Here is a 27,557-nt window from a genome sequence, read left to right on the forward strand (position 1 = left end):
GTGACCAGACGTCCTCTAAGGGGATGTAATGCTGGGGGGGGGGGGGCGGGAACCCACGTGCTCCACCTCCCCCCAGGACACTGTCATCTGCTGGGGGGCCTGTGTCTGCATCTCACTTCCCGAGCCTGTTTCCTCATCCATAAAATGAGGCATCGGTAAGTCCCACCCCGTCCACGCTCAGAGATGCTTCTGAATGCCCCTCTGCCACAGCCAGGACTGGACCCCGGAGTGGGTGGGGGGCCAAGCCCGGCAGGAGGTGGCACCTTGCCTGCGCACACATCAACCTGCCTGCTGCAGTGGGTGCTCCAGGGGCTGGCGGTGCTCGCTGTAAAATGAGTTTGCAGCTCCCAGCCCCCTTTGATCTGGGGATTATGATGCTCTTTAGAGGGACTAATTATCTCCCTGCAACCCCAAGAAGCCGGTCTGGTCCCCACCCCCACTCCTCGCAGTGGAGACATGGGGAACTGAGGCTACATAGCCAGGTGAGAACTCACACCCCCTCGCAATGTCCCCAGCCTCCCCTTCCAGGCAGCACACACCCAGGCCTGGCTCTGTAACCTACGGTTCCCACGGGCCCAGGCCGGAGCTCTGGGAATTTCTAGGTCACGGGCATAGGGCTCTCCAACAACCAGGGGACGCGAACTACTTCCCTCCCCCCAGCCCCAAGTGTCTAAAACTGTTCACAGGTCACTTTCCTGTCTGTGGGCGAGAAGCCCTGCCTCTTAGCAGGCACTGTGGTTCAGCCACCATCCATCATGGCCTTGCCAGCACCCCTCCAAAAAAACGTCTTCCTCACCCTTCCAATAATGCGAAAACTGACCCAGTTGTAGAGGCCCACAGGGCTGCCTCAGACCCCCTACCCCTGTTAACTGGAACCCCAAATGCCCAGCGGAAAGCTGACCAGTAACACCAAATGCTGGTGGTGCTCCCAGCCAGGAAAGGAAACTACCCAGAGGGTGAAACACCCACACCACGCTAAGGGGAGGAAACGGACCTCACACCACATGAGAGGAGATGCTGGGGATCCCTCCATTCTTTTGCCTTTTCTGGGATAATCGGCAAAACGCAACAAAAGAAAGATTGCTCCGAGCCTCCCTGGGTGGAATGAGTGAGATGGGCTGTACTGGGCTCACTGTGGTTTGTTTCTTAGGGACTTTTAGGTTGTATTCTTTGGCTTAGACACACTTTGCATAATAAGCAGATAAGAAGGTGCTTCCGTGGCACCTGGGTGGCTCAGGGCATGATCCCCAGGTCCTGGGCTCCCCGCAGGGAGCCTGCTTCTCCCTCTACCTGTATCTCTGCCTCTGTGTGTCTCTCGAATAAATAGAAAAAAAAATTTTTTTTTAAAGGAAGGTTCTCCCACAAAGGAACATGCACTTTCCCATATTTCTTGAAGTACATGGAACTCTTCCTCTCTCTTTCCACTTTTGGTAGAGACACGCAATTTTCCCTTGATTCCGTAACAAGAAAACAGCAGCACAAGCATGAATGTGTAGCACTTGCCACTTGGATTCAGCGTCAGGGAGACTTTAGGGAGGGGTGGGGACTGTGGCACGTAAGAAGCAGTAGATTGCTGTCATACAGGAATGCGGCTCTAGTGTCACCAGAAGTTCCTTTATTTATTTATTTATGTATTTATTTATTTATTTATTTACTTATTTATTTATTTATAGCTACTAGGAATATGGATTTTTAGGCGTGATCCAAGTTCAAAATGTTGACAACTCTTTAACACGGAGAAGAAAGAGGAGAGGGTGAGGAAGGAAAGAACAAGAGAGTAAACAGGTCTAGGAGTTTCAGAGGGCAGTTAGACTCACCTTCCCTTGCTTTCTGGGGGCTCTCAAACTGCCCAGGCCTCCCCCCGTCGGCATTAGCCTCAGTCCCTGCTCCTAACTCTGCTAGCGGGCAAACTTTTGGCAGCAGCGGCAGCCTGAAGCCTTCTAGAAAAAAAGCCACCTGCCTTGGGTGGGAGGTGTTTCTTCCTGGAGGTAGGTTTCTCATTACGAGGATACCCTGGACCCAGGAGACGTTTCTGCGCGGTTCTGCAACAGGAGATCCAGGAACCAGGTGACAACTCACTTTCTGCCCTGAGCACTTGGGCAGGCCCTGCAGGAATGATGACGCCAGGGTGGTGTTGACTGGAGGAGACTCCACGACAGAGCCGGCTTCTGAACGTGCAACCTGGGAAGACGTGCCTTGCCCTTGGGTTAATGCTGTGCTGTCAGCGCCTTGAAATTCTTAATTATTTTTGAACTGGGAGCTTCGCACATTCATTTTGCATTGGGGTCTGCACAATTTATGTAGCTGGTTCTCCTCCCAGGAGATCTTCCCAGCCTCTCCTGGGGATGCTGGGAATTGATGTTGGAGACAGCTAGGCCTGGGATTTGGCTCATTCTGTCCTTCTCCGGGGCACGTTGGGTCTGGCCTCTGCAAGGCAGCAGGGAGGGAGGATTTGGGGGCTGGGGCAAGGCAGCAGGGACTGTCCCCGTCCATTCCTCCAGACAACTAATTAAGGAGCCATGGCAGAGAGGGAAATCGGATGGGGGGAAGGGTGGCCCGTCAGCCAGACGGTGGGGCGGATGCTCTGCTTCTGAGCTCTGAGGCCAGATGGTGTCCCCATGACCCTGACCTCAGGTGCCACCAAACAAAACAGAAAGGCAGCTGAGGACAGGGACGCTAGGGATCACAGTATCCCTTGGCTTCCAGGGGGCCTTCCTTTAGATCACTGGAGAAAATGACTAGATAATCTGACTTAAGGGAAAAAAACAAAACAAAACCCCGAAACATTGTGTTAAAGGACCCCGCTACACTTGATGTGTGCTCGAAGTGGAATATTGGAACCCACTGGAATTTTCAGGTATTTTTTTTTCCCCTTGGCTATGCTTTCAGTATTTGTAGAAGAGATTTGACTAAGATCTCCAAGCCAACATTACTGAAGTCCTCTCCAAACACCTGAAACCAAGACAAAGTTAGCAACTCTAGATTCCTAGGAATCTGCACAGTTTTGTCTGTAACACCTTCAGGAACTCCTGGCAACACTTGCCGGGGGTCTGGGGACCTCGGTAGCCAGGTGGCCACTAGCTTGTGTGGGCCTGTGGAAAAGGACCTTATGCCTAAGCTCCTCACTGGCCGAGGTGGCCTTTGCTGTCCTTTTCGGGGTGACTGCGTGGGGGTGCTCTGTGCGTGGGTCACTAGCAGTGATAGTAAGCATATTAGCTATCTGCTGCTGCATAACAAATCACCCCCAAAACTTAGCAGCTTAAAACCACCAGCGTTTATTATCTCTCAGTCTCTGTGGGTCAGGCCCACAGTTCAAGGTCCCCGGAAGGGCTGCCATCGAGGTGTCCACTGGGGCTATAGTCAACTCAAGGCTCTCTGGGAAAGACCTACTTCCAGCCTCACTCATGTGGCTCTGGCAAGATTCAGCTCCCTGTGGGCTGTTGGCCGGAGGCTGGCCTCAGGTCCTTGCCGTAATAGAGCTACGGGTGTACTCACGAAATGGCAGCTGGCTTCCCCGACAGGGCTCCGAGAGCAAGACAGGTTGTGTGCAAGGTGGACGCCAGGGTCTCTTTGCAACCAAACTCGGAAATGACATCCATCTCTTTTTCCCTGTTTGTTAGAAGTGAGTCACCAGGTTGTGCCCTCACTCAATGGGAGGAGGGGTAATAGGAAGGTGTGGATCAGGACCAGAAGGCGGGGATCACTGGGGGCCACACTGGAGGCCTCCTGCCGCAGGAGGCTGGGGACACAGGACTCGAATCCTGACTCGGGCACACACTAGTGTATGATCTCGGACCAACAATTTTGCCTCTGGAAGCCTTAGGGTCTTCATCTATAAAATGGAGAGGATCGTGGCTACTATCTCGGAAGGTTGTGCTGGGGGCAGGTTTCAAGGACAATACATACACGTAGAGCTCTGAATGGTGCCTGGCACAGGGCAAGCCCACGAAAAATGGGCTGGGGGGACATGGCTGGAGGAGGCTGGAGGGACGCGGCCATTGCTTCCGAGTCAGACAGGCACTACCTGCTATCTCCATGGAGATCTGCAGCCCTGTGACTTGGAAGGCCTTTGGCAGGCCCTGGGATGCCTTTGTGACCAAGGCCACCAGCAGGGACGGAGCTGGTCTTCCCTTGGCCATCCCAGTAGGACTTTGGGGCACAGGTGCAGCAGGAGGATTAGACAGGATTTTCCCCCAAACCTATTTAGACCTTTGCCCTACGGGGATGGAGGATTTTACCCACGATCCACCCTGCCATCTGTCCTGGGGAGGCCTTCCTGGCTGGACACTTTTGTGTGCCTGTCATGGGCTCACCGGTACCCTTTGACGATCTTTCTGGGGCCCCAAAATGACCTGGCAAAGATGCTGATCCCCTCTGGGGGCTTCCAAAGGGCCAAGGCTTAGCTCAGTCCTTGGGCGGAGCTGGGCATTAAAGCACTTTCACGGAGTGCAGCTGGCCTCCGCGTCCCGCCTGTAGGACTGTCTCGGGTCCCAAACTAGATTCTCAAGTGCAACAAAAGGAAAGAAGGCTTTATCCAGGGGCTGCATCTCCCCCATCTCCTCTAAGCCCCTGTTTTGAGGAGTTTACGTCAAGCAAGGAGGTTTCTGCAAGAAGTTGAAATGTTGCAGCTTATTCAGAATAAAGACAATAACATCAAAATATCACGACTTACAACAGTAATACTGGCAAATACTGACGGGGCACCGACTCTATGTGCTCTAAGAACTTGACACAGTCATTTAATCCTCCCAACAACCCTGAGAGATACAAGTAGACTGTACACAGTATTATCATCCCCATTTATGGGCGGGAAAACAGACACAGAGAAGGCAAGTCACTTACCCAAAGGCACACAGCCAGGGAGTGATGCAAGCAGAGCTCAAGCTCATGGAGTCTGGCTGCAGACTCAGTGCTGACACCCCTGATGCCACTTTGGCGACAGATGTTACCGCTGAGCGCTCTCTTCCCCCCAGGGGTGCTCTTTCTAGCTCATTCAACACTCCAAAGCACCCTATCCCCATCCCAGATGAGACACAGGTTTATGGAGACACAGGGACTTACCCAAGATCATGTGGCTGGTAAATGCGGGGGGCAGTCTAAGCTTCAGAAGTGTGGGGTGTCATCTGGGGAAAATCCTCCCCCGTCAAAGTTACGGAAAATGCCTGCCTGTGGGCCGGGGGGATAGCCTGCTCCTTGCCCTCCTTCTGAAGCCGGGACTCCAGGACTCCCCAGGGTAGTTGGAGGAGGGAGTGGGGAGTTTGGGGGCGGGTGTGGGGGTGTGTGTGGGGGAAATGGGTCCTCTGCTGCGCCAGGGGCCACTAGCGGTACTTCCCCTTCTCCAACTGGTTCAACAGCAGGTTTGAACCAGGGGTCGGGGGCTCCCCGGAGTGGGGCTGGCGGCCACCCCCACAGTTTTCAGTCCTTGTGTCTCCCCTTTCCTATGTGTGACTCAAGAGACACAGAGGGCCATGGGCCATCAGAGTCCGAGATAAAAATAACATGGACTGGGGCAGCCTGGGTGGCTGAGCAGCTTAGCGTGCCTGCCTTTGGCCCAGGGCGTGATCCCGGGGGTCCTGGGATCGAGTCCCACATGGGGCTCCCTGCAGGAAGCCTGCTTCTCCCTCTGCCTGTGTCTCTGCCTCTCTCTCTCTCTGTGTCTCTCATGAATGAATAAATGGAATCTTTAATAAAAGAATAAAAATATGGACTGTTTACTGAGCACCTCTGCTTTTGTGCTAGGAACTCCTCTGCTAGGTACTTGTTACATATACATATATATTTAATTTAAATTCAATAATTTTTTTAAAGATTATTTATTTATTTATTTATTAGAGACACAGAGAAAGAGAGAGAGAGAGAGAGAGAGAGAGAGAGAGGCAGAGGGAGAGTAGGCTCCATGCAGGGAGCCCGATGTGGGACCGGATCCTGGGTCCCCAGGATCATGCCCTGGGCTGAAGGCGGCGCTAAACTGCTGAGCCACCGGGGCTGCCCAAATTCAATTATTAACATAGAGTATTATTAGTATCAGAAGTAGAGTTTAGTGATTCATCCGTCTTACATAACACCCAGGGCTCCTGACATCACGCGCCCTCCTTCATGCCCGTCACCCAGTCACCCCAACCCCCCATCCTCCTCCCCTCTGGAAGCCCTCAGTGTGTTTCCTATAGTCAAGAGTCTATTATGATTTGTCTCCCTCTTTGATTTCATTTTATTTTATTTTTCCCTCCCTTCCCCTATGATCCTGTTTTGTTTCTTAAATTCCGCACATGAGTGAGATCATATAATCATCTTTCTCAGATTGACTTAGTTCACTTAGCATAATACCCTCTAGTTCCATCTGTGTCATTGCGAATGGTAAGATTTCATTTTTTTGATGACTAGTCTATTGTATATACACATACACCACATCTCCTTTATCCATTCATCTATCGATGGACATCTGGGGGCTCCTTCCACGTTTTGGCTATTGTGGCCATTGCTGCTATAAACATCGGGGTGCAGGTGCCCCTTGGAATCACTATGTTTGTATCCTTTGGGTACATACCTCATTACTTAAATGTTAATTTACCAAGGCGCAGAGGTAGAACCATCACTGTTAAGGGTTATCAGTAGTATTGGGTAGAGCACTTTACGCATAACCGCTCCGTTCAATCCCCACAGCACTATGTAAATACTATCCTTATCCTCACCTTATCAATGAGGAACCCAAGAAACTGAGAGCTTTAGTAGACTGCCCGAGGTCACACAGTGCTATACGGTGGAGCCAGGGTTCAGACGCCTGCCATTCTGGCTCTAGACTGTTCTCCTAACTTTTATTCTGTTACTGTAATTATTGTTGTTTTACAGTTGAAGAAACCAAGGCTTAGAGAGGTAAAAGGATTTGTCTAGGATCACACAGCAGGTCAGTTTAGACCTAGTACTTCAACCGAGCCTGTCTCCCTTTAACCATCCACCGACTCGGGGGATCCCTGGGTGGCGCAGCGGTTTGGCGCCTGCCTTTGGCCCAGGGCGCGATCCTGGAGACCCGGGATCGAATCCCACATCGGGCTCCCGGTGCATGGAGCCTGCTTCTCCCTCTGCCTGTGTCTCTGCCTCTCTCTCTCTCTCTCTCTCTCTCTCTCTCTGTGACTATCATAAATAAATAAAAATTAAAAAAATATATTAAAAAAAAAAAAAAACCACCACCGACTCAACAGATATGAATTGCACACCAACCATGTGCCAGGCTCTGCACTGGGCTCCCAAGGTGATGCCCGGACAGTCGAGCCTGTCTCAGAGCCCTGCAGTGACGCCATCCCTCTCCCCGCTTTGTGTCCCCCCCGGCCGTTACCTGCAGAGGGCCCGTCCAGGGACATGGAGCTGATTCGACGGGAGAGGGGCTCTTGCAAGAGGCTGCAGCATGGAGTTCTGCGCGCATCTTGCTGCATCTGCCCTGTACTCACTAGTGAAGTTGAGCAAGTCAGGCCACCTGGGGCCTCAGTTTCCCCACCTGCGAGATGGACGCTAGGATAGTCGCCTATCCCCCAAGACTGTCCCAAGACTGTTCTGTGACGAGCAAAGGAGCCCCTAGGTGGGAGCACCCATGGAGCTGCAGACGGCAGATGGAAGACAGCTGGGCTCTGGGGCGGGTTCGGTAAAGGATCCATTTGCTCGTTTGCTCATTCGTTTTATTTGGTCACGTCTGTGCTCGGCGCCTGCCGCGAGCGCACGCCTGTCCTGCATGCTGTGGGAAGAGGCAACAGCACCCCAGCGTGTGGAAAGCTGACACCCCACTTGGACGTTAAGATGAGAAAGGGGGTCTGGGCGCAGATTCAATCTCTCTGTGCCCCCCACGCCTCATGGGCGGGGCTTCGGTGGGCCTCTGCCACCACCTCTCCAGGGAAACGGAAGGATCCCAAAGCCCACGAGCCTGGTGAACCCCTTCAGGGTTCTTGCATGCAGGGCAGGTGCGGAGGCCAGAGATGCTGGCCTGGGCTGCCCCTTCAAGGCTTAAAGTGCCCACGTCTCCTAGGGCGACTTAACCTCATAGAGGCTAAAGCAAGTTTGAACCATTGGGGTTCAAAGGCCGGGCCCTTCGCGTGAAGGTCTCTAAGCTACTGATGGAACCAGGCATCTCAACGCTGCGGTGGGGTGCAGTTGTTCAAAGACAAAGCCGGCTTCTCCGTCTAAGAAAAACAGAAGCCCAGAGAAGTTCAGACACTTGCCCAGACGCACACAGTAAATCAGGGCCCCAGGCAGACGGACGTCACAAAGTCCTAGAGCAGGGATTCTCAAGGTGGGACCCCTGGCCCTGCTGCATCGGCACCATCCCTGCACATGTATGAGAAATGCAAATTCTCTGCCCCACCCCGACCTCTTGAGTCCCAAGCTGTGTCTTCACAGCCCTCCAGATGGCCCTGGCGATGATAAACTTGAGGGCCAGTGCTGTGCCCAGAGCGAGGGCTGCTGGATCTCTGCGTCCTTCCGAGGGGGGGAGGACCAAGGCAGTGGAGCGTAGCAAGGTCACTTTCTGGGTGACTGTGACGTCATAGTTACATAACCACCCCTCCCCTGCCTCCGGTGGATTTCTGCACCCGGACTCCAAGCTCCAGGGCCCTCCCCTGTCAGGAGGCCACCTGCCTGGGCTCCAGGAGGCCCATCCGCACACGCCTGAGGCTGCTTTCCCGTAGATACGGGCTTTACCTGCTTGTCGGCCCACCAGCCCGCCCCCCGGGCCCCGGGCCCATCAGCCAGAGCAAGTTGGGGCTCCTCGGACTCTGCACGCAGAGCAGCGCGGCCTCCATTGCCTCCACGCAGCACCCCGGGGTTCTGTGGCTGCCAGTTTTGCCCCTGGCAGAGCCGGGAGCGGGCCTGACTCTGCCCCACGCTGCCGGGGGAGGGCAAGCCCAGGGACCAGGGCGGAGCGTTCTTCACTCTGGACATCAAGAAGTCACTTCGGGCCCCGGGCTCGGGTTCTCAGGGCAGAGATCCGCGACGGCCTCCAGTCCCACTGGGACCAATTAGAATTTGTTCTAAGTTCTTCTTTTCTCAGAATCGTCCTTAAATATCTTTGGGACTGGTTTCAGGAGGCAGATACATAGGAAGGACTGGCGTCTTCCCCTGAAGTTTCTCCACGAACAAGTAAAAATGCGTTGGGCTAACTGTAAAAGAAGCTGCGTTCTTCTTGTTTTTAAGGACCCGGGCTTTGAAAGTGGCACGTTTCTCCCAGAGCAGCAGGCAGGGGCCCAGTGGAGGGATTCACGCGTATTTCTGGGGTGAAGGACAACCCCATGGGCTGCTGCTTGGGCTTCTTCCCATCTCCCCTGGCAATTCCAGGAAGGGGCAGATCTTACACCTGAAATATGCCCACAGCGCCAGGCACACGGCAAGCGCATGATGAATTTTGTGGATTCATGCAAAGATCCTGAGTTCCAGCTCAGGGCTTCCCAGAGCCCCCCTGGTGCCAAACTCAACATGCCCTTTCCATCACTCCACTCCCTTCCCATTTTACCTAAGGAGAGCGTCCCATGTCCTAATAAATAACAATAGGTCCCATTTGCCGTGGGGCCTAGTATGACAGACCCTCGAGAAGCATTATTGCATAAATCCTGCAACTCCCCTGTAAGAAGGAGATACTGTTATTAGACCCATTTTAAAGCAGAGTCAGCCGAGGGTAAGAGAAGGGAGCAGAGACTGCAAACTGGTTGCCCCAGAGCCTAACACGGCCTTGGAATATACGTTCTTTTCTCAGCACTCGATTAAAAAACATTTAAAACACCGGTTGCCAACTTTTTAAATAAGGATGATTTACACCAAAAAGCTCAGACATTTAGCCTTACTTCTGGAAAATCAGGAAGTCTGGGAATAGTGACGCCCCATTCCAACCCGCATGGTGACTGAGAGGCCCGCACCACCTCCCTGCTCTCCCTCTGCACCCCTGCTCCCTACGATCTTACCCTGGGCCCCCTCACTCCTGTAAATGAGCTGCCTGGGTGCTCTGGGCATGGGGTGTACAACCACCAGTCTTATGCCGCAGCTAATGACAGGCAAAGTCAGTGCTTATCCTGAGTCCATCTGTCTGTCTGGTATAGCTCACCTGTGCCCACCCCTGGACGATCCCGATGGGGCAGGGGATGCTGGTGTTTGTTGTATTGGCTGGGTGACCTCAGGCAGACCCCCTGCCCTCCCTGGGTTTCCCTCCCATCGATACAACCCGGGGAGGCTGGACGGGACGGCCTATTAGCCCCGCCAAAGCTCCCCGCAGCCACAGAGCCAGTTGGGAAACTGCCCTAGGGATACAGACAGGCCAGGTGTGGACATGCCCACCTGAGCCGTCCTGTGGAAGTGAGTACCTGGTGGCAGGGGGACCGTGTCATTAACCGGAGCTTTGCCATCTGCACTTACAGGGGCCAACGATCTGACCCTCCCCAGCGACAGGAGGCTGGGTTCCACCCTTGGAGCGGCTTCCAGCAGCAGTAAGCTAATTGCACGGAGCAGAGAGCCCATCAGAGACGACCCGACTCCCTACTCCAAGATGCAGGGTGCCTGAGCTGGGAGGTACAGCCAGCTTGTCCCTGCCGAGGTCAGTGTGAGGACAAAGATGCCCTGTGGGCACCGGGCGAGCCGGTCGGGCTCCGCGCTGCCAAGGGGAAATGCTCATTCAAGTCTCGAGAACAGAGAGCATTCATTCAACCTCCCTTCTCTGTCCTCATTCTGCAAACATTTGACAGGAGGCATCCGAGGCCCAGAGAGGGTGGGTGGGGAGTGGTTGCCTAAGGTCACCCAGCACAAGAGTCAGGTGAGAGCGCAGGCGTCTTGAGCCCCTTTTGTGGGGTGCTTCCCATATTCGCTCTCCCTCAGGAATCCTTGAGCCTGGATTTCCGAGCAGGTGGAGTGGCCAGTGCAGGCAGGGAGTATCTGTGTGGTCCAGACACCTAGTGCGGGGCCTTGTGCACGGTCCCTAGGACACAAACCACGGCAGAGAGAGTAGGGACCTGCGGGCTCAGGGGTGGCATGAGCCGCCTGAAGCTTCTAGAATGGAAGCTCAGTCTACAGGAAAGTTGGCAAAACTGACAGCCAGCAGCCCACATTTGGCTCACAGAAATATTTTGTTTTTCCCACAGTGTTTTAAAAAAAATTCACATTAGCTGCCAACATTTAAAAATTGGGGGATTTCACATAAAAGACAGGATTTCGGGTTTCTCTTGAAGAATCTTAAGATCTGGCAAAAGCTGGGCCACATTTCCACCTGGTAAGGATGGGCGGGAGCTAGGCCTACTCCCTCTGCTTCATCGTGCTCACACATCTTGCCTTGTCTGTGTGACCTCCCTGTATGCAGGTTTGGGGATTTCAAAGGCCTCTCTGTAGCTTCCTGGGCTAAGGTCACCCCTCTCTCATCCCGGTCACCCCAGGGAGGAATTCTGATCAGTGGTTCTCCATCTGGGGGCAGTTTTGCCTCCCCCCCCGCCGTCCCCAGCCCCAAGGGGTATTTGCTTGGAGACATTTTTGGTGGTCACAACTGGGCGGGGGGTGCTTTGGCTTCTCATGGGTAGAAAGAGGCCAGGGATATGCTGGACATCCCACAGTGCACACGATGCACTAAGAATTATTCAGCCTCGACTGTGAGGTTGGGAATCCCTGAGCACAGTCAAGAGACACCAAGAGCCCCCAGGCGAGGAACAGGGCCCTGAGAGGGAGGGTCAGCCACGCGGGCCCTCTGTGCCCAGTCCTCACCCGTAGTCACGAAGTGCCAGGGGCGGTCCCTCGGTGGAAGGAAGGGGGAGAAAGCACATACTGTGGCAGCCACTTGTGATCCAGGGTCGGAAAGGAATATTAGGAGGGGCGGGGCAGAGGCATCCACAGGCGTGGACAATCCATGGGGAAGCCAGGAGCTAACTGGCCTGAATGGGGCTTGGGCCAGGCTTTCGGTTACCATGCATTTATGAAGCACTGACTGCATATACGGAGCACTGTGTTAGAAAAGTGCGAGGGGGGCCCCGGGGTGGCTCAGTGGTTGAGCATCTGCCTTTGGCTCAGGTCGTGATCCTGGGTCCTGGGATTGAGTCCCACGTCAGGCTCCTGCTTCTCCCTCTGCCTGTGTCTCTGCCTCTCTCTGTGTCTCTTATGAATAAGTAAATGAAATCTTAAAAAAAAAAAAAAAAAAGCGGGAGAAAGTGACGATGTGCAGGACACAGCCCTGGCCGTCCAGGTGCGGGAGAGGCGGCCCGCTGAGCGCGGAGGGGCCCGAGGGATGCAGAGGAAGGGGGCCTCCAGCCAGGTATGTCCATAGGGGTGCAGGTGTGACTTCACCCGGTTTCGGAAGGTGCCACGGGGAAAGGCGGAGATGGGGAGGTGGGCCTTCTGGGCCGAGGAAGCAGCCCAGGTGGAGGTGTGGTGATGGTAACAGGCTCAGAGGCACGCTCCGGCGACAGGATGTGGTCTGTTGGTTGGAAGGGAGACCGGCTGGGACACAAGCACCTGCCGTGGGGACTGGAGGTTGGAGCGTCAGGAGCCACCGCATTGAGCTAAGTGGGAGACAGAGGGCAGAGCCCATGGGGGGTTCTTGCAAAGGGAGCAGGACAGAACCATAACCCCGGAGACGTCACTTTTAAATTCTTAGAGCCTTGGTGTCCTGCTCTGGTGTCCCCTCCTAATAATTGATTATTATCAATGCGGATAATAAGAGTAACGACAACCATCACCCCGAGAGCTCCCCACGGGCCAAGGCGGCCAACTGCACGTGATGAACGCAATCCCCACGGCAACCCTATGCAGCACCCACTACTGTTAGTTTCCTTTTATAGAAGAGGAACCTTCCAGGTATGGGCCAGCGAGCGGGCTCTAACTCTTCTAAGGATGCTCCTAGTAGGTAGCGAGGTAGGATTTGAACCGAGGCACTGGGGCCCCAGTGCACATGCTCTCTTAAACCTTCTGCTACTCTGCCTCTCTAGAACCTTCCAAGAGAATGGTCTTTAAGAACAGATGCAACCCAGCACGTAAGGTGCCCAGCACAGTGCTGGCACGGGGTGGGTGCAGGAGCTGTGACGTTTCATGCACAGGCCTGGCCCAGGTTCATGGAGCAAAGTTCAGGCCGTGGCACCAGAGATGTGCTGGAGGGGGCACGTGGCGCAGGGGAGACGTGGGGGGACAGGAATGGTGCCCCCCACTCCGGGTGAGCAACTGCTGAGCCAAGCGTCTGGAAGTGCCTCCTCCCTGCCTCCTTAGGACTCCTTCCTTCTCTCCCTTCCAAACGGAGCTCAGGGGACACTTCTTTCCGGAAGCAGTTTGGGACATGCCCGGGCAGAGTAATCACGCCTTCTTCTTTGTAACCAGAGCAATTTTTCAGACTCGGCTGACCCTCTTAGGGTGTGAGGGCATCATCCCACAGGGCTTCTCTGTCTTTACTGGACATCTGCATCTCCTGGGGACCTTGTTAAAACACAGATTCTGGGGTAGGGTCTGAGGTTCTGCTTTTCCAACAACAAGCTCCCAGGGGATGCCTCTGCTGTTGGTCCAGGCACCACACACTGTTAAGTGCCGTCCTCTGAGTGGAAAAGTCTCAGGGCACGAGACTTGCGAAGGGCCATTCCTCCTCCATGGACAAGGTGCCCTCCAGGGGCGGGGGCTTCATTTTACGAATCTTGGCCTGTGTCAACCCCAGCACTGGGCGACAAGGGGAGGGAAGAGTGTTGATCCATCAGCAGGGAGCCTGCCAACTGGAATGCTTCAATCTGACCTCTATCGCCTGTGCTTCAGAGACGCTCCCCGCGCCGCCCCCCCCCCCCGCCCCCCGATCCTCAGAAGAGGGAGGCATATCCAGTGACTCTGCAGCCAAGGGCAGCCCGGGATAATTCCATCACCACCTAACCTCCATCTAGGGTCGCCAGCACGTCCTCCGGAAAACTATGAGATCACGAGCAAGAGTAAAACACAGTGATTTTTCAATTTTAAGAATTAACTCGCGTGTTTCAACTGATCGTCTGCTGCAGTTTTTAAAACAAAAAGAAGTCAGTTTTCCTGTTTTGTGATATTGGAAAAAAAGAAAGAAGCATGCCCGTTTTATTTATTTATCTATCTATCTATCTATCTATTTATTATTTTTTTTAATTTTTGATTTTTTTTTTTAGCATGCCCGTTTTAACATTTTCATCTTAGGGGACAGATGTCAAAACGGCTGGACTCCACGGTGAACTCGGGACACCTGGGCAGGTGCTACGTCCCCCAGGTCCCCAGCTGCCCCATAACTCACTTCTTTCTCCCCCCACCACCAGCTTTATGAGGATAAAACCCACACGTAGCACTGTGTGAATTTAAGGTGTTCCGTGTGATGGTCTGACACATGGATGGTCACATGCTCACCACGCTAAGGTCAGCTAACACGTGCTTCATCTAATGACCATCTTGTCGTGGTGGTGGTGGTGGTGGTGGTGGTGGTGGTGGTGAGAACGTGTAAAATCTACTCTCTCTGCAGCTCTGGATACAACACGATCCTGTTAACTACGTGCACTGGATCCTCACAACATATTCCTTCTTCTAACTGGAAGTGTGTGCCCTCCAGCCAACGTCTCCCCATTTCCCCCATCCCGCAGCCCCTGCTACCGACTGTTCTACTCTGTTTCTGTGAGCCTGACTTTTTTTGTCTGTTTGTTTGTTTGTTTTCAAGTTCTACTGTGAGCGAAACCACAGGGTATTTGTTTTTCTGTGTCTGGCTTATTTTTCACTTGGCATAGCGACCTCCAGGTTCAACCATGTTGTGGCGAATGTCAGAGTTTCCTTATTTTTTATGGCCCAGTAATATTCCAGAGTGTGTGTGTGTGACATTTTCCTTATTCATCCAACTGTTGATGGATATTTTGATTGTTTTCATATCTTTGTTCCTGCAAATAATGCTGCAGTGGACACGGGTGCACAGCTCTCTTTTTGGGTTGGTGCTTTCGTTTCCTTTGGATAAATACCCAGCGGTGAAATTGCTGGGCCGTTTGGTAATTCTATACGGAATTTCCTTGAGAACTCCCTGTACTGTTTTCCAGAGGGGCTGCACCAGTCTGCACTCCCGCCAACAGTGCGTGAGGATTCCCTTTTCTCTACATCCTCACCAACATTTGCTGTTTCTTGTCTTTGTGATACTAGCCATTCTCACAAGTGTGAGGTGACATTTCACCGTGGTTTTTGATTCGCATTTCCCCGATGACGAGTGATGTTGAGCACCTCTTTGCGTCGTACTCGGTCATCTGTACGTCTTCTTTGGAAGAATGTCTATTCAGTTCCTGTGCCCATTTCCAAAATGGATTTTTTTTAAAAATTGCATTATCTGAGTTCCTTACATATTTTGGATCTTAGCCCCTTATTGGCTATATGGTTTACAAATCTTTTCTCCCACTCTGTAGGTTGCCTTTTTGTTTTGGTGGCTGTTTCTTCTGTTCTACAGAAGCCTTTTAGTTCACACACATTTAGTCTCATGTGTTGATTTTTGCTTTTCTTACTTGTGCTTTTGGTATCACATCCAAAAAAAATCATTGCCAAGACTGATGTCATGGAGCTTCTCCCCTGCTTTTTCTTCTCAGACTTTTATGATTTGGGGTCTTACATTTGCATCCTTTTTATTTTTCCCTGAATGGTCCTTTTTTAAAAAAGATTTTATTTATTTATTCATAAGAGATACAGGGAGAGAGAGAGGCAGAGACACAGGCAGAGGGAGAAGCAGGCTCCCCTTAGGGAGCCTGATGAGGGACTGGATCCACGGACTCCAGGATCATGCTTGGGCCGAGGACAGGCGTTCAACCGCTGAGCCACACAGGCGTCCCTGAATGTTCCTTTTACTTATTTATTTATTTTCATTTGTTTTTATGGAAGTTCGATTTGCCAACATCTTTAACCCATTTTGAGTTAATTTTTGTGAATGGTATAAGATAGGGGCCCAGTGTCATTCTTTTCTGTGTGAACTTTTCCCAACACCATTTGTCGGAGAGACTACCTTTCCCCTTGCTACTTGGTCCCATTTTGCAGGTGGCACAAGACAAGCCAGCAGGACTTTCTCTACACCAAGTGCATTCCCTGCCCCGTGGGGAACGCTAGCTTTGGAGACAGTGGCACCTGCGAGAAGATGCAGGTATATCGGGATGAGTGGAAAACAACTTCATTTGCATCTGGAGAGACCCAAGCAGTGGCTTCTGCAGCAGGGACTCTGACAAACAGCACACAGACCTGTCTACGCCGTTGCCCAACGTGCCTGCAGACTTCTCAAATCCTTGAATTCTGCAAGCCCACATCCTCACGGCTCCTGTTTGGAACTGGGTTGCAAAACTGTACTCCCAGCTGGAACTCAGCATCACAGCAGCTGTTATTAAGTACCTACCATGCACCAGGTTTGAGATGCATTTATGTCCTCAACCCAAAACCAAAACCATATAAGGCAATTCCTGTTTCCCTCTTCTGAGGACACGTGGAAGGAGGAAGTAATTTCCACAAAGCCACACAGCTCAGAAGTGGCTGCACTGAAGCTGGAACCTGGGTCTGCTGATTCAGCCTGGGCCCCTAACAATCTTGCTGCTTAACCAGTTCAATGAGCTAATCACCCAACTAACAAACCAGTAGACCCGCCAACCCTCCACTCCAACCCTCCACATGCGTATGCTGGATGCCAGGCACTGGAAACAAAGGGAGATGATGACAAGAATCCCGCCCTACCTGTTGGCCTTTAGCAGATTGCTCAACACCCCAGGACTTTAGTTCCCCCATCTATAAAATGGAACAATAATGCTGCCTCCCTCCCTCACTGGGTTAAGTGCCTGTAAAGCACTTAGAACCGCGTCTGCCACAGTTCAAGCATTCGGTAAATGTTATCTACTAACATGACGTTAATGGAACCGTGATGTTTTAACTTACATTTTGTTTCCAGTGCAATGTGGCGCAATCGATTTTCAAACAAAGCAACTTTTTACAAAGCCTGTACCCAGGGATGGTGGAGAGGGCGGTGAGCTCCATTCTCAGCCCAGCAAATAGATTCACACGTCACCCTGGTACATCTCTATCTTTAGCCACAAAGGACAACAAAACAGGACTCAGCCTTCCACTTTCATCCTCCCTCTGCCCATCTGGTGAATGCGCGGGGGGAAGAGCAGTCCTAACCTCTCTGGTCCCCCGGGTGCCCAGGGGGAGGTCTGCCCCCAGTAGCCAAGAGAGGAGCCCCGGCACCCCGTCCCCGCCCGTGGCAGAGCGAAGGGGTGCCCGCCCAGCTGCCAAGGCCTGAAGAGCTGGGACGAAACAGAAACCTGCCCTGGTGGCCAACGCCCAAGCGGCCCCAGGGCCACAAAACAAAACTCGCCTTCCTGGTCTCTTTCCTTGAAAAGCATAGTCTGGATCCTGCGTTTGAGTTCACAAGTGTGGAGGCGTTATTAGCATTTATCTGTTTTTTTCTTTTCCTTGCATCCCCTATACCCGGCATCCTAGCAGGTGACCTGAGAGACCATGGTAGGAAAAAAAAAAAAAAAAAAAAAAAAGCAGAGAGGAGATTATAGAAGGAGCAAATAAAGAATTATTTGTGTCTACGGGGACAACGCCTTCAATTTCCAAGCCAACAAGAAACCAACAAAAACAACAAACAGGACATTCCGTGTTCCCAGGCCGCCTGCCCATCCCTTCATTCCCCGTGGGCAGCCCGCTGGTTCCATCTCCTCTCACTGAGTTTTCTGTAAGAACTTTGCCTGCATTCACCTGGGCTTAATGATGCCATTTTCCAGAACATCTCTAAAGCTGGCTTTTAAAAGGACCTTTTCAAAAGCTGCATATTCGGATCCCCTTGGAAATAACGTAGAAGATAAAAATTGCAGTTCTCCGAACCTCAGGTTTCCTGGCCTGTAAAGTCATACGTCCATCAGAGCAGGTCCTGTGCTTGCCCACGGCGTCCTCGGGAGGCAGCGATGTTGGGCGCATGCTGCAAGTCCGTCCGCACAGGCTTTCCAGGTGCTTCACGCTCTGCGGGGACCCCGCGTCCCTAACCCGCCCGGCAGGTGCGTGCCGCGGTGTGTGTGTATCACATCCACCTGCGTGACCTGCCCTGGCCAGGCCCATCAGTGGAGACAGCCTGCCACCGCCGGAGACCCTCCCAGCCCTCTGGAGAGGGGGCTTCACCAGTTCAGGGCCATGTCCCCATAGCTCAGCATGTCACTCTCATCCCCTCGAAAGTGTCGGCGCCGACTCTCAGCTTTGGTCAGACCGACCGGCTAAACCTTGTCACCCAGGGAGGCATCTACGGAAACACAGCTTTAACAGTCCTTTGAGCCTTGATCTTGGACACTGGGCTGCAGGGGGGCTTCTCCCACTGTGGCTGTTCCTGGGGTGTGACCTGGATGGACCCACCCGCTAGCAGGTCCTCCAGGCTTCACCTCCAAATGTACCTTGAATCCAATGGCTTCTTACCACGCCACCTGCTGCAGCCCGGGGCCAACCCGCCTCCCTCTTTCTCTGGGACCATGGCAATAGCCTCCTGGTGGCCTCCCTGCCACCACCTTGCTCCTTTTCTATCCAGCCTCCACCCAGAAACAGGACTTATAGCCAATCAGACCATGTGACCCCCCTGCCTAGAACTTTCCACCGACTTCCCTTTGTTCTTTAGGCAAACTCTGAACTGCTGACTGTGGCATAAATGGCATGGTCTATCCCTTTCCTGATGCTCCCCGAATTCCATCCTTGCCCACTCTGACTTCATTCACTAATCTCCACCAGCCTCATTATTTCGTGACCAAGCCAAGCTGCTTCCCACCTCAGGGCCTTGACACGTGCTGCACTTCCTGCCCAGAGGGCTCTTTCCCTGTCCCGTTTATGCCCCAGTCCCTCTCCCCGTTCAAGTCACAGTCAGATGCTAGCTCTCTAGAGGGCCTGCCCCCCTCCTCACCTGAAGCAGCTCCTCCTTTCAGTTTGTCCCCAGCTGATCATCCCACTTTCTTTTTTCTTGTGGCACGGATGCATCTCAAGATCATTTGCTGGATGCTCATTGGTTGTCTCTCTCTACCATACAATAAGCTCGCTGAGGACACAAGCCATCTGTGTCTCGTCACCACTGAGTCCTGGACCCTGGAACAGTGCCTGGCACAGCGCAGATGCTCGTCATTTGTTGAATGAATAAATCTGTGGACAGTTTGGGCAGCACACCCTGGCAGGCATCGTATCCGACCCTGGAGTCGTGGCAGTCCGGGTAGGGAGGCTTTCTTCCCTGGACTAAGCACGCCAGCAACCCTCTCCTTCCAGTGACCTCCCATGTCCAGACAATGGCAGAAACCAGCCAGACTTCAGCCCAGCAGCAGCCGTACGCACCTGCGAGGTCCTCCCTATGAGCCAGACCCAGTGCCTAAGCTCGTCCCAGGCATGCAAGCCTCCCGATGACCCTACAGGGCAGTTACTACTCTTGTACCCATTTTGCAGATAGTGAAGTGGACGCACCGAACGGCTTCAACTCATGCCAAACAGCAGAGCTGGCTATAGAGCCGGAGCTCTCACCTCTCCCGGTGAGCACCTGCGAAGTGCAGGATCTCCCCCGGGGGAGGTCAAAGCAGAGCTCGAGGCTGGGAGGCGAGGGCCCCGTAGGGAGCAGTTCTGGGTTGGGGATGCTCCTTCCTCTCAGCAGCCACCACATCTTCACAAACCCCACGGCACCGGGGTGCTCGGCGGGGAGCTCACAGGTGCAGCCGCCGGGGCGAGTGAACAACCGAGCGGCCCGGGAGCGTGCGGGTCAGCAGGCTCTGTCTCCCCAGCCAGCCCAGTCCTCCCTGCAGACTTGGCCTGAATCCCATGAGCCTGCTGCGAGAGCGGCCCCAGGCCTGGAGCAGTGGAAGAAGAATGAGGGAGGAAAGACATTACTTTGGTGGATGGAGGGGGCGGGCAGGAAGGCAGGATTATGGCTGGCTTTTGTTGGCAGAGGGGACGGGGCGGTAGGAACCTGCCACCCTGAATGGCCAGGGCGGAAGTCCAGGGTCACAAAGGGGGAGTGAAATGGGGACACTGCCTCTTAGGAGGGCTGTTCCTATCCCCCGAGGGTGCAGAGGAGGTTGTGGAGTCTTGGGTACTCTCCAGAGACCCAGAGGAAGAGGAGGGGAGGGGAAGAGAGGGGGGTGGGGCAGGGAAGGAGACAAGAGAGGAGGTGGGGGAGGAGTGGAGAGCAGGGCGAGAGGGGAGAGGGATGCCATGCCGGGGAGACTCAAAGCCTGCGTGCATGATCTTGGTCAAGATAGTGCACCTCTCGCTCAAATTTCTTGGGACACTGACACTCGCCGTGTGGAAAGAAAGTCGTGTCTGTAGTTCATGAGTCTAACAGAGGCCTGACATATCACAGGGGCTTGATAACCTTTCATTCCCTTCCTATTTGCCTCCCCAACCTCACATTTGGAAAAAGGAGATTGAGCCTGGGAATGAAAAATGACTTCTTTCCCACAAATCATTCCTCTTGGCCCAGACCCAAGTTCACAGGCCTCAGCTACGGGCAGCATGTACCCCGAAACCCAGGTGGAGGGCCCTGACCTGCAACAGGTCAGGGGCTGGCGTCCATCTGTAGGCTTGCCGAGGTACAGGGGTGCTACAAAAGGGGGGACCCATCACCAGGTGTGGCCACAGCCCCAAGTCTCCGGGTGCCCTGACCCTCAGCTGGCAAACTACCTCCCCCGTCCCACCTGCGAACCTGACCTAGTGGAACATTCCACGTTCCCTGTCATTAGGATCCCGAGCCCCTCCCTCATCAGCACGCATCCTCAGGTGCCTCTCTGATGATCCTGTCCACCCACAGTCGGGAGGCCTGAGTCCCCAACAGGGACAGTGGCAAGCTGTAAATGACACATCAACCTCGGAGGAGCTGGGGATAGAACCAGCACGGCCCGATCGGCAGAGCAGGGCTCCTTTTACTGCCTTGCCCCAAATCTGAGCTCACTGTCGGCGGAAGGCTTTTTGTATCACTCCTGGGAGCAAGAGGGAGTCTGGGAGATGCAATCAGGACGCTGAGGCATGGCCAGTTCTGGGATACATTGATGGTTCTTAGGGGCAAAGGTACAGGGTCACTCGTCCAACCAGTCGTTATAGAGGAGCCACTATGTGCGGTGCTCTCAAGGCTGCAGGTACCAGTCCCTACCCTCTTAGGGTTTTTGTCTTGGGGATCATTCTGCAAGCCGTGCCGTGGCCAGCCCATCACTCCACTGCTTTCCTTTTCCCCTCTGTGCAAGGGCCTGGGTCGTATAAACTGCCTGCCCAGCTCCACACCTCCGTGTGTGTGCACGTGTGCACACGTGCGCAAAAGCATGTGCACCAGCTGTTCCCTGCAAGCGAGAGGTTCTGACCTTGGCCTGACATGTCGTGCTCCTTCTGCCAGCTGACCGAGGCCTTGCCTGCTCTCCCCTGTCCTGCTCTGACTCCCCGACACCATCTGCTCTTCCGCTTCCGTCCCCGGCTCCAACTGCTGACCAGTGCTGACGCTGGATGCTTCGCTTTGGCTTCTGGAGCCCGGACTGTATCTTCCTCTATCTGCACAGGCACTCCTAGAAAGGCCCCAGTTCTGCCCCTGTGATGGACCGTCTGCAAGCCTCAGGCTCACTCGGATCCCCGACTTGTGCCAACTCCGGCTCCTGCCTCTTGTTCTGCTCGGGGAAACGCAAGTGCTCGAGTTAGATGGCTTCAACTGCTTCTTCCCCGGTGTAGAATCACTGCGCCATTTCCTTTCCCGTAGCGACTAGGGGGTAGCTTTGCTTTCAGAGTCGTAGCAAGGATGATGGCATAACAGGATGCGTGTGGGTGGAGGGCCCTGGGGAAGGCGACTGAGAGGTCAGTTCATCTGAGTAGTGGGTTTTGCTTTTACCTGTGCTCACTCCTGGGCACCATTTATTAAGCCCTGTGTCAAGTGCTTTACATACATCATCTCCCTTAGTTCCCTCTTAACAACCCGATGGAGTAGGGGCGATTACTGTCTCCATGGACTAGACATCATGGGTGTCTCCTCCACACCTGTGTGAAGCGTGATCAGACCTGGGCCAGCTCCAGGGATGAGCCCTGCTTTGGTTTAAGCAAGTGGTTGGTACAGTGTGATCTGAAGGCTGCTGGGCTCCCCGAGACCCTTCCCAAAAGTCTGTGAGGCCCCCACTTCCCAAGCCACATATATCTGCATGAGGCTGGACTGTCTTCCTAAACTACAACGCCAACGACATACTATTGCAACGGCCTGAGCGCAGAAGCAGCGCAGGGATGAGAAACCTGCTGTCTTCGGTGGAGCCAGATTTTAGGGAGATTTGCAAACACGTAAAATAAATGCCACTTGTTTCAGTAACTTCCCCCCCCCCCCTTTGGAAAATGTAGCTGTTATTCATAAAAATACGTTATTTCTATCCACAAAATGTAATGGGTTCGTTGTTATTTTTACAAAGAATAAATATTTGATCTTTTCAGTTTTAATTTCTACAGGGTGACATGGACAAAGTGAATCCACAGAAACAACAGCTCGCAGGAGACCTAAGTTTTAAAAGTGTCCTGGGGGCAGGGGGGTGGTGGGCAGGTGGTTCCGATTCTGCGGATGACGATGCCGGGTCTCGGGGTGATGCTGCGGTGAGCGTGCAGCGGGGGAGAGCGAACCCCGGGGGTGCAGAGCCGAGAGCATCAGCAGGCATGGCGACGGAGCTGCGGGCCCAGGCCACCGCCATCTGAGGGCAGCGTCATGACTTAATGCACATCCTTATCTTCTATGCCAGTTTGGATTCGGATGCTGAGCCCTTACAGAGGAAGGCACTAAACTGCGAAACTTTTACATCTGCAGAACTTCCTCTTTCACATCCGAGGAAGCTGAGGCCCGGAGAGGGTAAAGGTGTGTGGGTAAGTGGACGGGCCAGGACCCACACCCACCTCGCTTTGTAAGCCTTCATTTTCCCACCATGCTTTTCCCTGTCCAGAATCCAGATCACAAGAAGATGCCGAGGGCTGCGGCCGCGGGAAGCGGGGCGGTTGGTCTCAGATACTCAGGAGCGCCTCCCAAAGTCCCCCTCCTGGCCTCAGAAACGACCAGCTCTCTAGCCCACCTCTAGGGGCGTCGAGGCTGGCCCTGGGTCTGCTCCGTCCAGCCCACCGAGCTTGCCCCCCACCCTCAGGATTCCATTCTTTGCCGACCCGATGAGACCAGGGTGCTAGTTAGAGCTCGGTTGCAAGCAACAGAAACCGGGAGCGGCTAATTCAAGCAGAAAAGGCGCGTGTGTCTGGCCAGCTCATGCATCCCCCGGAGGGTGCGGGAGACAACCGTGCAGCGTGAGACACCAGGGCTAATGGCCCAAATCAAGCCGGGCTCCACTGCTGGGCGCAGACGCTCTATCTGGCCTACCGCTACTACCCATCATGGCCCCGTGGCTGCTCCCATCACAGCCTTGGGAACCGGAACCGAATTTGCACTTCTTGCCTCTTCTTTGGGGGGCTGGCCTCCAGGTCTACAGGCGAGACGGTGGAAACTAAGTCACTGAGCTGCAAGGGAGGCTGGGAATACAAGTAGCCAACACTTTTGGACTTGATGGAGGGGCGCAGATTCTTCCTTAAAGTACTTGGAGCTTCTCCAAGCACAGAAAGGAGGTTTGCACGCCATGTGGACCAAATGAGTGACAGATGTCTACTGCAGAAATATGCTCTGGGGAGCCACTTGGAGCTCCCACACGGTAGGCGTGGGGGGTAAAAGCTCCTGAGTGCCCGGGGAGCAGGTTTTTCCCAGGGACAAATGCATGGCTTTTGGCAGGGATTTGGGCTGCCAGTCATACCGCACAGTGGGTCCCTCGGCTCTCTAATTAAGTACAAAGGCAAACCCAACAATAACCAGGGCCATGCATGGGCTCAGACCGCCTGAGCTCAAAACCTGGCTCCGTCCGCTGATTTAGCCTCTGTGTGCCTCAGTTCCGTCACGTAAAATGGAGACAACTAGAGTCTCGCAGGGTAGGGTAGTGTTAAGCCGGTCAGAAGGTTCAATAGGTCAGGTGCCTGGCACCCGGCCGTTATCCGTGACCTGGGACATAACAGCAGAGGGTTCCGTTGTGTGTGAGCCACGTGGAGCCCGTCTGAAGCCACCTGCCACCCTCTTCGCTCCCACTGCACAGGATCTGCTTCTGAGATGGAGGAGCAATAGCAAAGCACTCTGTCTTCTAGAAAGCTTCCCTGACCAGCCCAGGCCCCAGCGGTCTCTCCCGGCATTCAGTGCCGCCAGCACGCACTCATTCACTCATTCCCCTGACCAGTTCCTCCCTCGTGCCTCCTCTCCCGGCCCCCCAATGCCTTACCAAGCTCTTGAACACTGGCCTCCCTCCTCTTGTAGTGAGAATCTGGCTTTCCTCATTTGCTGTCCCTTCTCCTGAATGTCCCCCCCCCACCCCCGATCATTGCCAGGCCAGCGTTTCCTTGTCATTCAAGTCTTAGCTCCAATGCCACCTCCTCTGAGAAGCCTTTTGGACTGTGTGAAGCAAAGCAGCTGCCCCTTGTTTTCCCCTTTACTTTCTCCTAGTCTCTGGCCCCTGGTGCTCTGAGCTGACCTGACTAGACTGCGGGGGCCAACTGTGACAGGCGCTGTGGCGGTGGCCCAGGCCGGGGAGCAGGGTGGCCCGGATTCAGGAACGGACATTCTGACGCCGGGCACCAGGTCTTGGAGTACCTGGTGTAGAGTCACTGTGTGGTGAAGGGCTGGAAAGACTTGGGGCCCGAGGCCGGCAGTGAACAGCGGGGCGCCCCGCTGCCAAAGCCCCGTCCCCAGGAAGACGAGCCCCCGGCTGGGTTGGACATCCGCGGATGCCGAGGGCAGGCATGGCCCTGGCTGGCTGGCACCCCCACCCCCACCCCCAGAGCCCTGGTGTGACCCGAGGGAGGCTGCTGCGGGATGGGCCATGGGGGCTTCAGCAGCTGCCACGGGGCTGGGAGCCGCGTTAATGAGAGGGCCTGCTGATCTGGCGGCTTTGCTCATTAGGCTGCGAGGCTCCAGACCCAGCCAAGGAGAGGAGTTGCTTACACTAATCAAGGGCCGTCTGCACTTCCTTGGCGGGGCTGCCCAGGCCCGAGCGGGCTGCGTGCGGGGCACGGCAGGGGAAAACTGGGGTGGGAGCATGGGGGTGGATGCCGGGGCCCCCCGGCCAGCTCCGGGGCTGCTCCCTGGATGCCGGGGCCGCCCTCTGCCCCGCTGCAGGGAGAAAGGCTGGGATGATGCAGAGGCCGCAGGGAGGAGGGGAGAGGAAGGAGAAGGGGCACGGGCCACAGGCACCGCTTAAGAACCGCTCTCTGGAAGGCGCCGCGCAGGAGGGGTCGGGAGCCTCCCTTTGCAAAACTCAGCCCAAGCGCTGGCGGCAGACGGGGTGGCTCAGGGCCTTATGGGCCTGGACTCCGTGCCTGATGGGGACGGCGCCCTGGACGCCCTGGGACGGCCGGGCAAGCCAACCCACCGCACCCCAGCAGGGCCTGAGAGCTGCCCTCCCCAGCCCCAGTCACCCTGGGGACCCGCGTGCAGCTTCACCCACTCATTCGCTCAGGCAGCACCTACTGTGTACCCCGGACCAGCCCCTGGGAACGCGGGGATGAACGGTGCCAGCCCTCTTGCCTCGGAGGAGCGTGGCGTCCCAGCCAGGACCACACACCTGCAATGACGTGACAGAGAAGTGATGTTGCACGGGCTGTGGCGGGGCATCCGGGAGGCCAAGCAGGCTCAGGAGGTGGCCCTTGAGCAGAGGCGGGCAGGGTGTGTCACAGCAGGGGCTGACGTTCACAGAGCAAGGACCACGTGCCAGGCCACGCGCTGCCCCCACTGTCGCGTCCAGGCTTCCCAGGGACCCTACGCCGTGTGACTGTTAAAACGTCTCCATTTCACAGATGAGCAAACCGAGGCACAAAGCGATTAAGAAGCTTTCTTGGCATCGCACAGGTGGTAAGAGGCAAGTCCAGGGGCGGGGAGGAGAAAGCGGTCCGGAGAAGAGGGGACAGGGTCTGCAGCGCCGGGGACGATGCCGATGCCGCCGCCGGAGGGGCCCCTGTGAGGGCTGCGGGCCGGGCCGGAGCCACGGGGCTGAGGGAAGGCAGGTCAGCCTGAGACCCGCAGCCAGAAGACGGAACTGCCGATCGATTATACCTTCGTCCACTACTTAGCACCTCCCTACCGTGGCTGGGGCAGGAGCGGGGCTCCGGCTGCCTCATCGAGAGTTCAGATGTGTCTTCTTTTCACCTAAGATGAGCTTGTCATTTGCACGACTTTGAGACACCTCAGGAAGCGAGGCTGTGTGTCCCCAAGCTGGGGGCAGACTTTTGCATGCAGAGGGTGCCTCCCACGGGAAAGGGACTTTTCAGACAACTCCGGCACCTCAAACAGAGGCTTAAAGGGGACAGATCAATCCGGCCTGCTTTGAGCTCCAACCCTCCCTGGCCACCAAGCACGGGGGTCTTAGGCCAAGTGGTGTGAACAGCTCCAGGCTCAATATGATCAGAAGTTGTCCCAAGGCTGTCTTTTGGGGCCCGCTGGCCTCCCTGTCGGGAACGTGGAGGTGGGTGTGCTCATGCCAGGGAAGGGAGCGGGGTCGGTTAAGGTTAGGGGAAGGGTGAGGGTGGAGGTCTTCGGACGTGCTCTGTGCCCTCCCAAGCTCAGCGAGGCCTTTGCTTCCCTGGGGGGCCCCAGCCCCTTCCCCGGCCAGATCCGTAAGTTTCTAGCCTCCCTGGGTAGCTCTTGTCATGGGAGCCGTTTCCCTCTATTTCTTAGAAAGGATTATTTGCTTATGGTGACCTCCTGCTGTAGACCGTCAGCCTCATGAGGTTAGGGAACAAGTCTAACTTTGCTCATTATTACACCCTAGCACCTAGCATGGAGCCTGGCACGGAGTAGGTGCTCATAAATACTGGTGGAAAGGATGCAGGAATGAGGGATAATCTTGGCAGATCGATGATTTATCCCTTCCTCTTCCTCCCTCCCTTCCTTTCTTCCTTCAGGGAACTTTCTCTGGGGGTGCCGGGGATATAAGCTGAGTCGGAGGATTTGGTCTGGGCCCTGGCCATCAGATGGCCGGGCCTGCAGGAGGCCCCCCTGCCCTATGGCAGGAGCTCCCTAGGCCCATCCACCCACACCTGAGGAGGCCGGGCAGATCTAACCCTCAGAGTGGACACAGATGGTGGGTGATGATGCCAGACCAGTAATTCAGAAGCCTGCTTTGGAGACACATTCTGGAAGTTCCCTGCAACCTTCCAGCACCTTCTTTTCTACTCTATTGCTCACAGAGCCTATAGGAAAAGCCTGCAGTGGGCTCCTGTGGGCTGTCAGGGAGGGGAGGTTGGATGCTGGAAGTGTCGTGGGGGAAGCCAGCCTTCAAACAATCCAGGGGTTGTAGGATGTGGGGTGGGGGTGGGAGGAGAGAGACAGAGAGAGGTGCCTCTAAAAGACAGAGGACTGTCTTGCCATAAGGAGGGCACTGGGAGGGCATCCAGATACTGGGTCATCAGAGATGACCCAGAGGCAAGCCCCAGGCAGGGACTGAACTCTCTCCTGCTGGGAGTGTTTTCTCCCTGGAGTTCTGGGAGGATTTAGTGCTTGTGGCAGGTGCTTGCCTGGGCTCCCGGGAGACCTT

General features: G+C 54.8%; 1 protein-coding gene and 1 long non-coding RNA gene across 7 annotated transcripts in view; one reads left to right on the top strand and one right to left on the bottom strand.

The window, feature by feature from the left end:
- KAZN (kazrin, periplakin interacting protein) overlaps window positions 1-27,557 on the bottom strand; it is a 1,010,923-nt gene that overhangs the window by 146,360 nt on the left and 837,006 nt on the right. Inside the window, exons 1-2 of one of the 5 annotated variants that reach the window (XM_072828269.1) lie at window positions 8,354-8,489; window positions 7,331-8,165 (exon numbers count right to left, since the gene is read on the bottom strand). The exons of the other annotated variants lie outside the window; for them this stretch is intronic. Of the exons in view, the coding sequence (XP_072684370.1) occupies window positions 7,331-7,646 (316 nt within the window). The 5' untranslated portion in view covers window positions 7,647-8,165; window positions 8,354-8,489. Of the gene's footprint in view, window positions 1-7,330; window positions 8,166-8,353; window positions 8,490-27,557 lie in introns of those variants that run through there. 5 annotated transcript variants of the gene reach the window in all.
- On the top strand, window positions 39-20,022 carry LOC140634406 (uncharacterized). 2 transcript variants are annotated; one of them, XR_012031908.1, is made up of 3 exons: window positions 39-155; window positions 10,386-10,561; window positions 15,985-20,022. It is a non-coding gene; the product is annotated as an uncharacterized lncRNA (long non-coding RNA). The 2 variants fall into 2 exon arrangements; XR_012031909.1 differs by lacking the exon at window positions 39-155 and adding an exon at window positions 8,492-9,120.

Source organism: Canis lupus, chromosome 5 (genome assembly GCF_048164855.1).
Source record: "Canis lupus baileyi chromosome 5, mCanLup2.hap1, whole genome shotgun sequence".
Classification (NCBI taxonomy): Eukaryota; Metazoa; Chordata; class Mammalia; order Carnivora; family Canidae; genus Canis; species Canis lupus.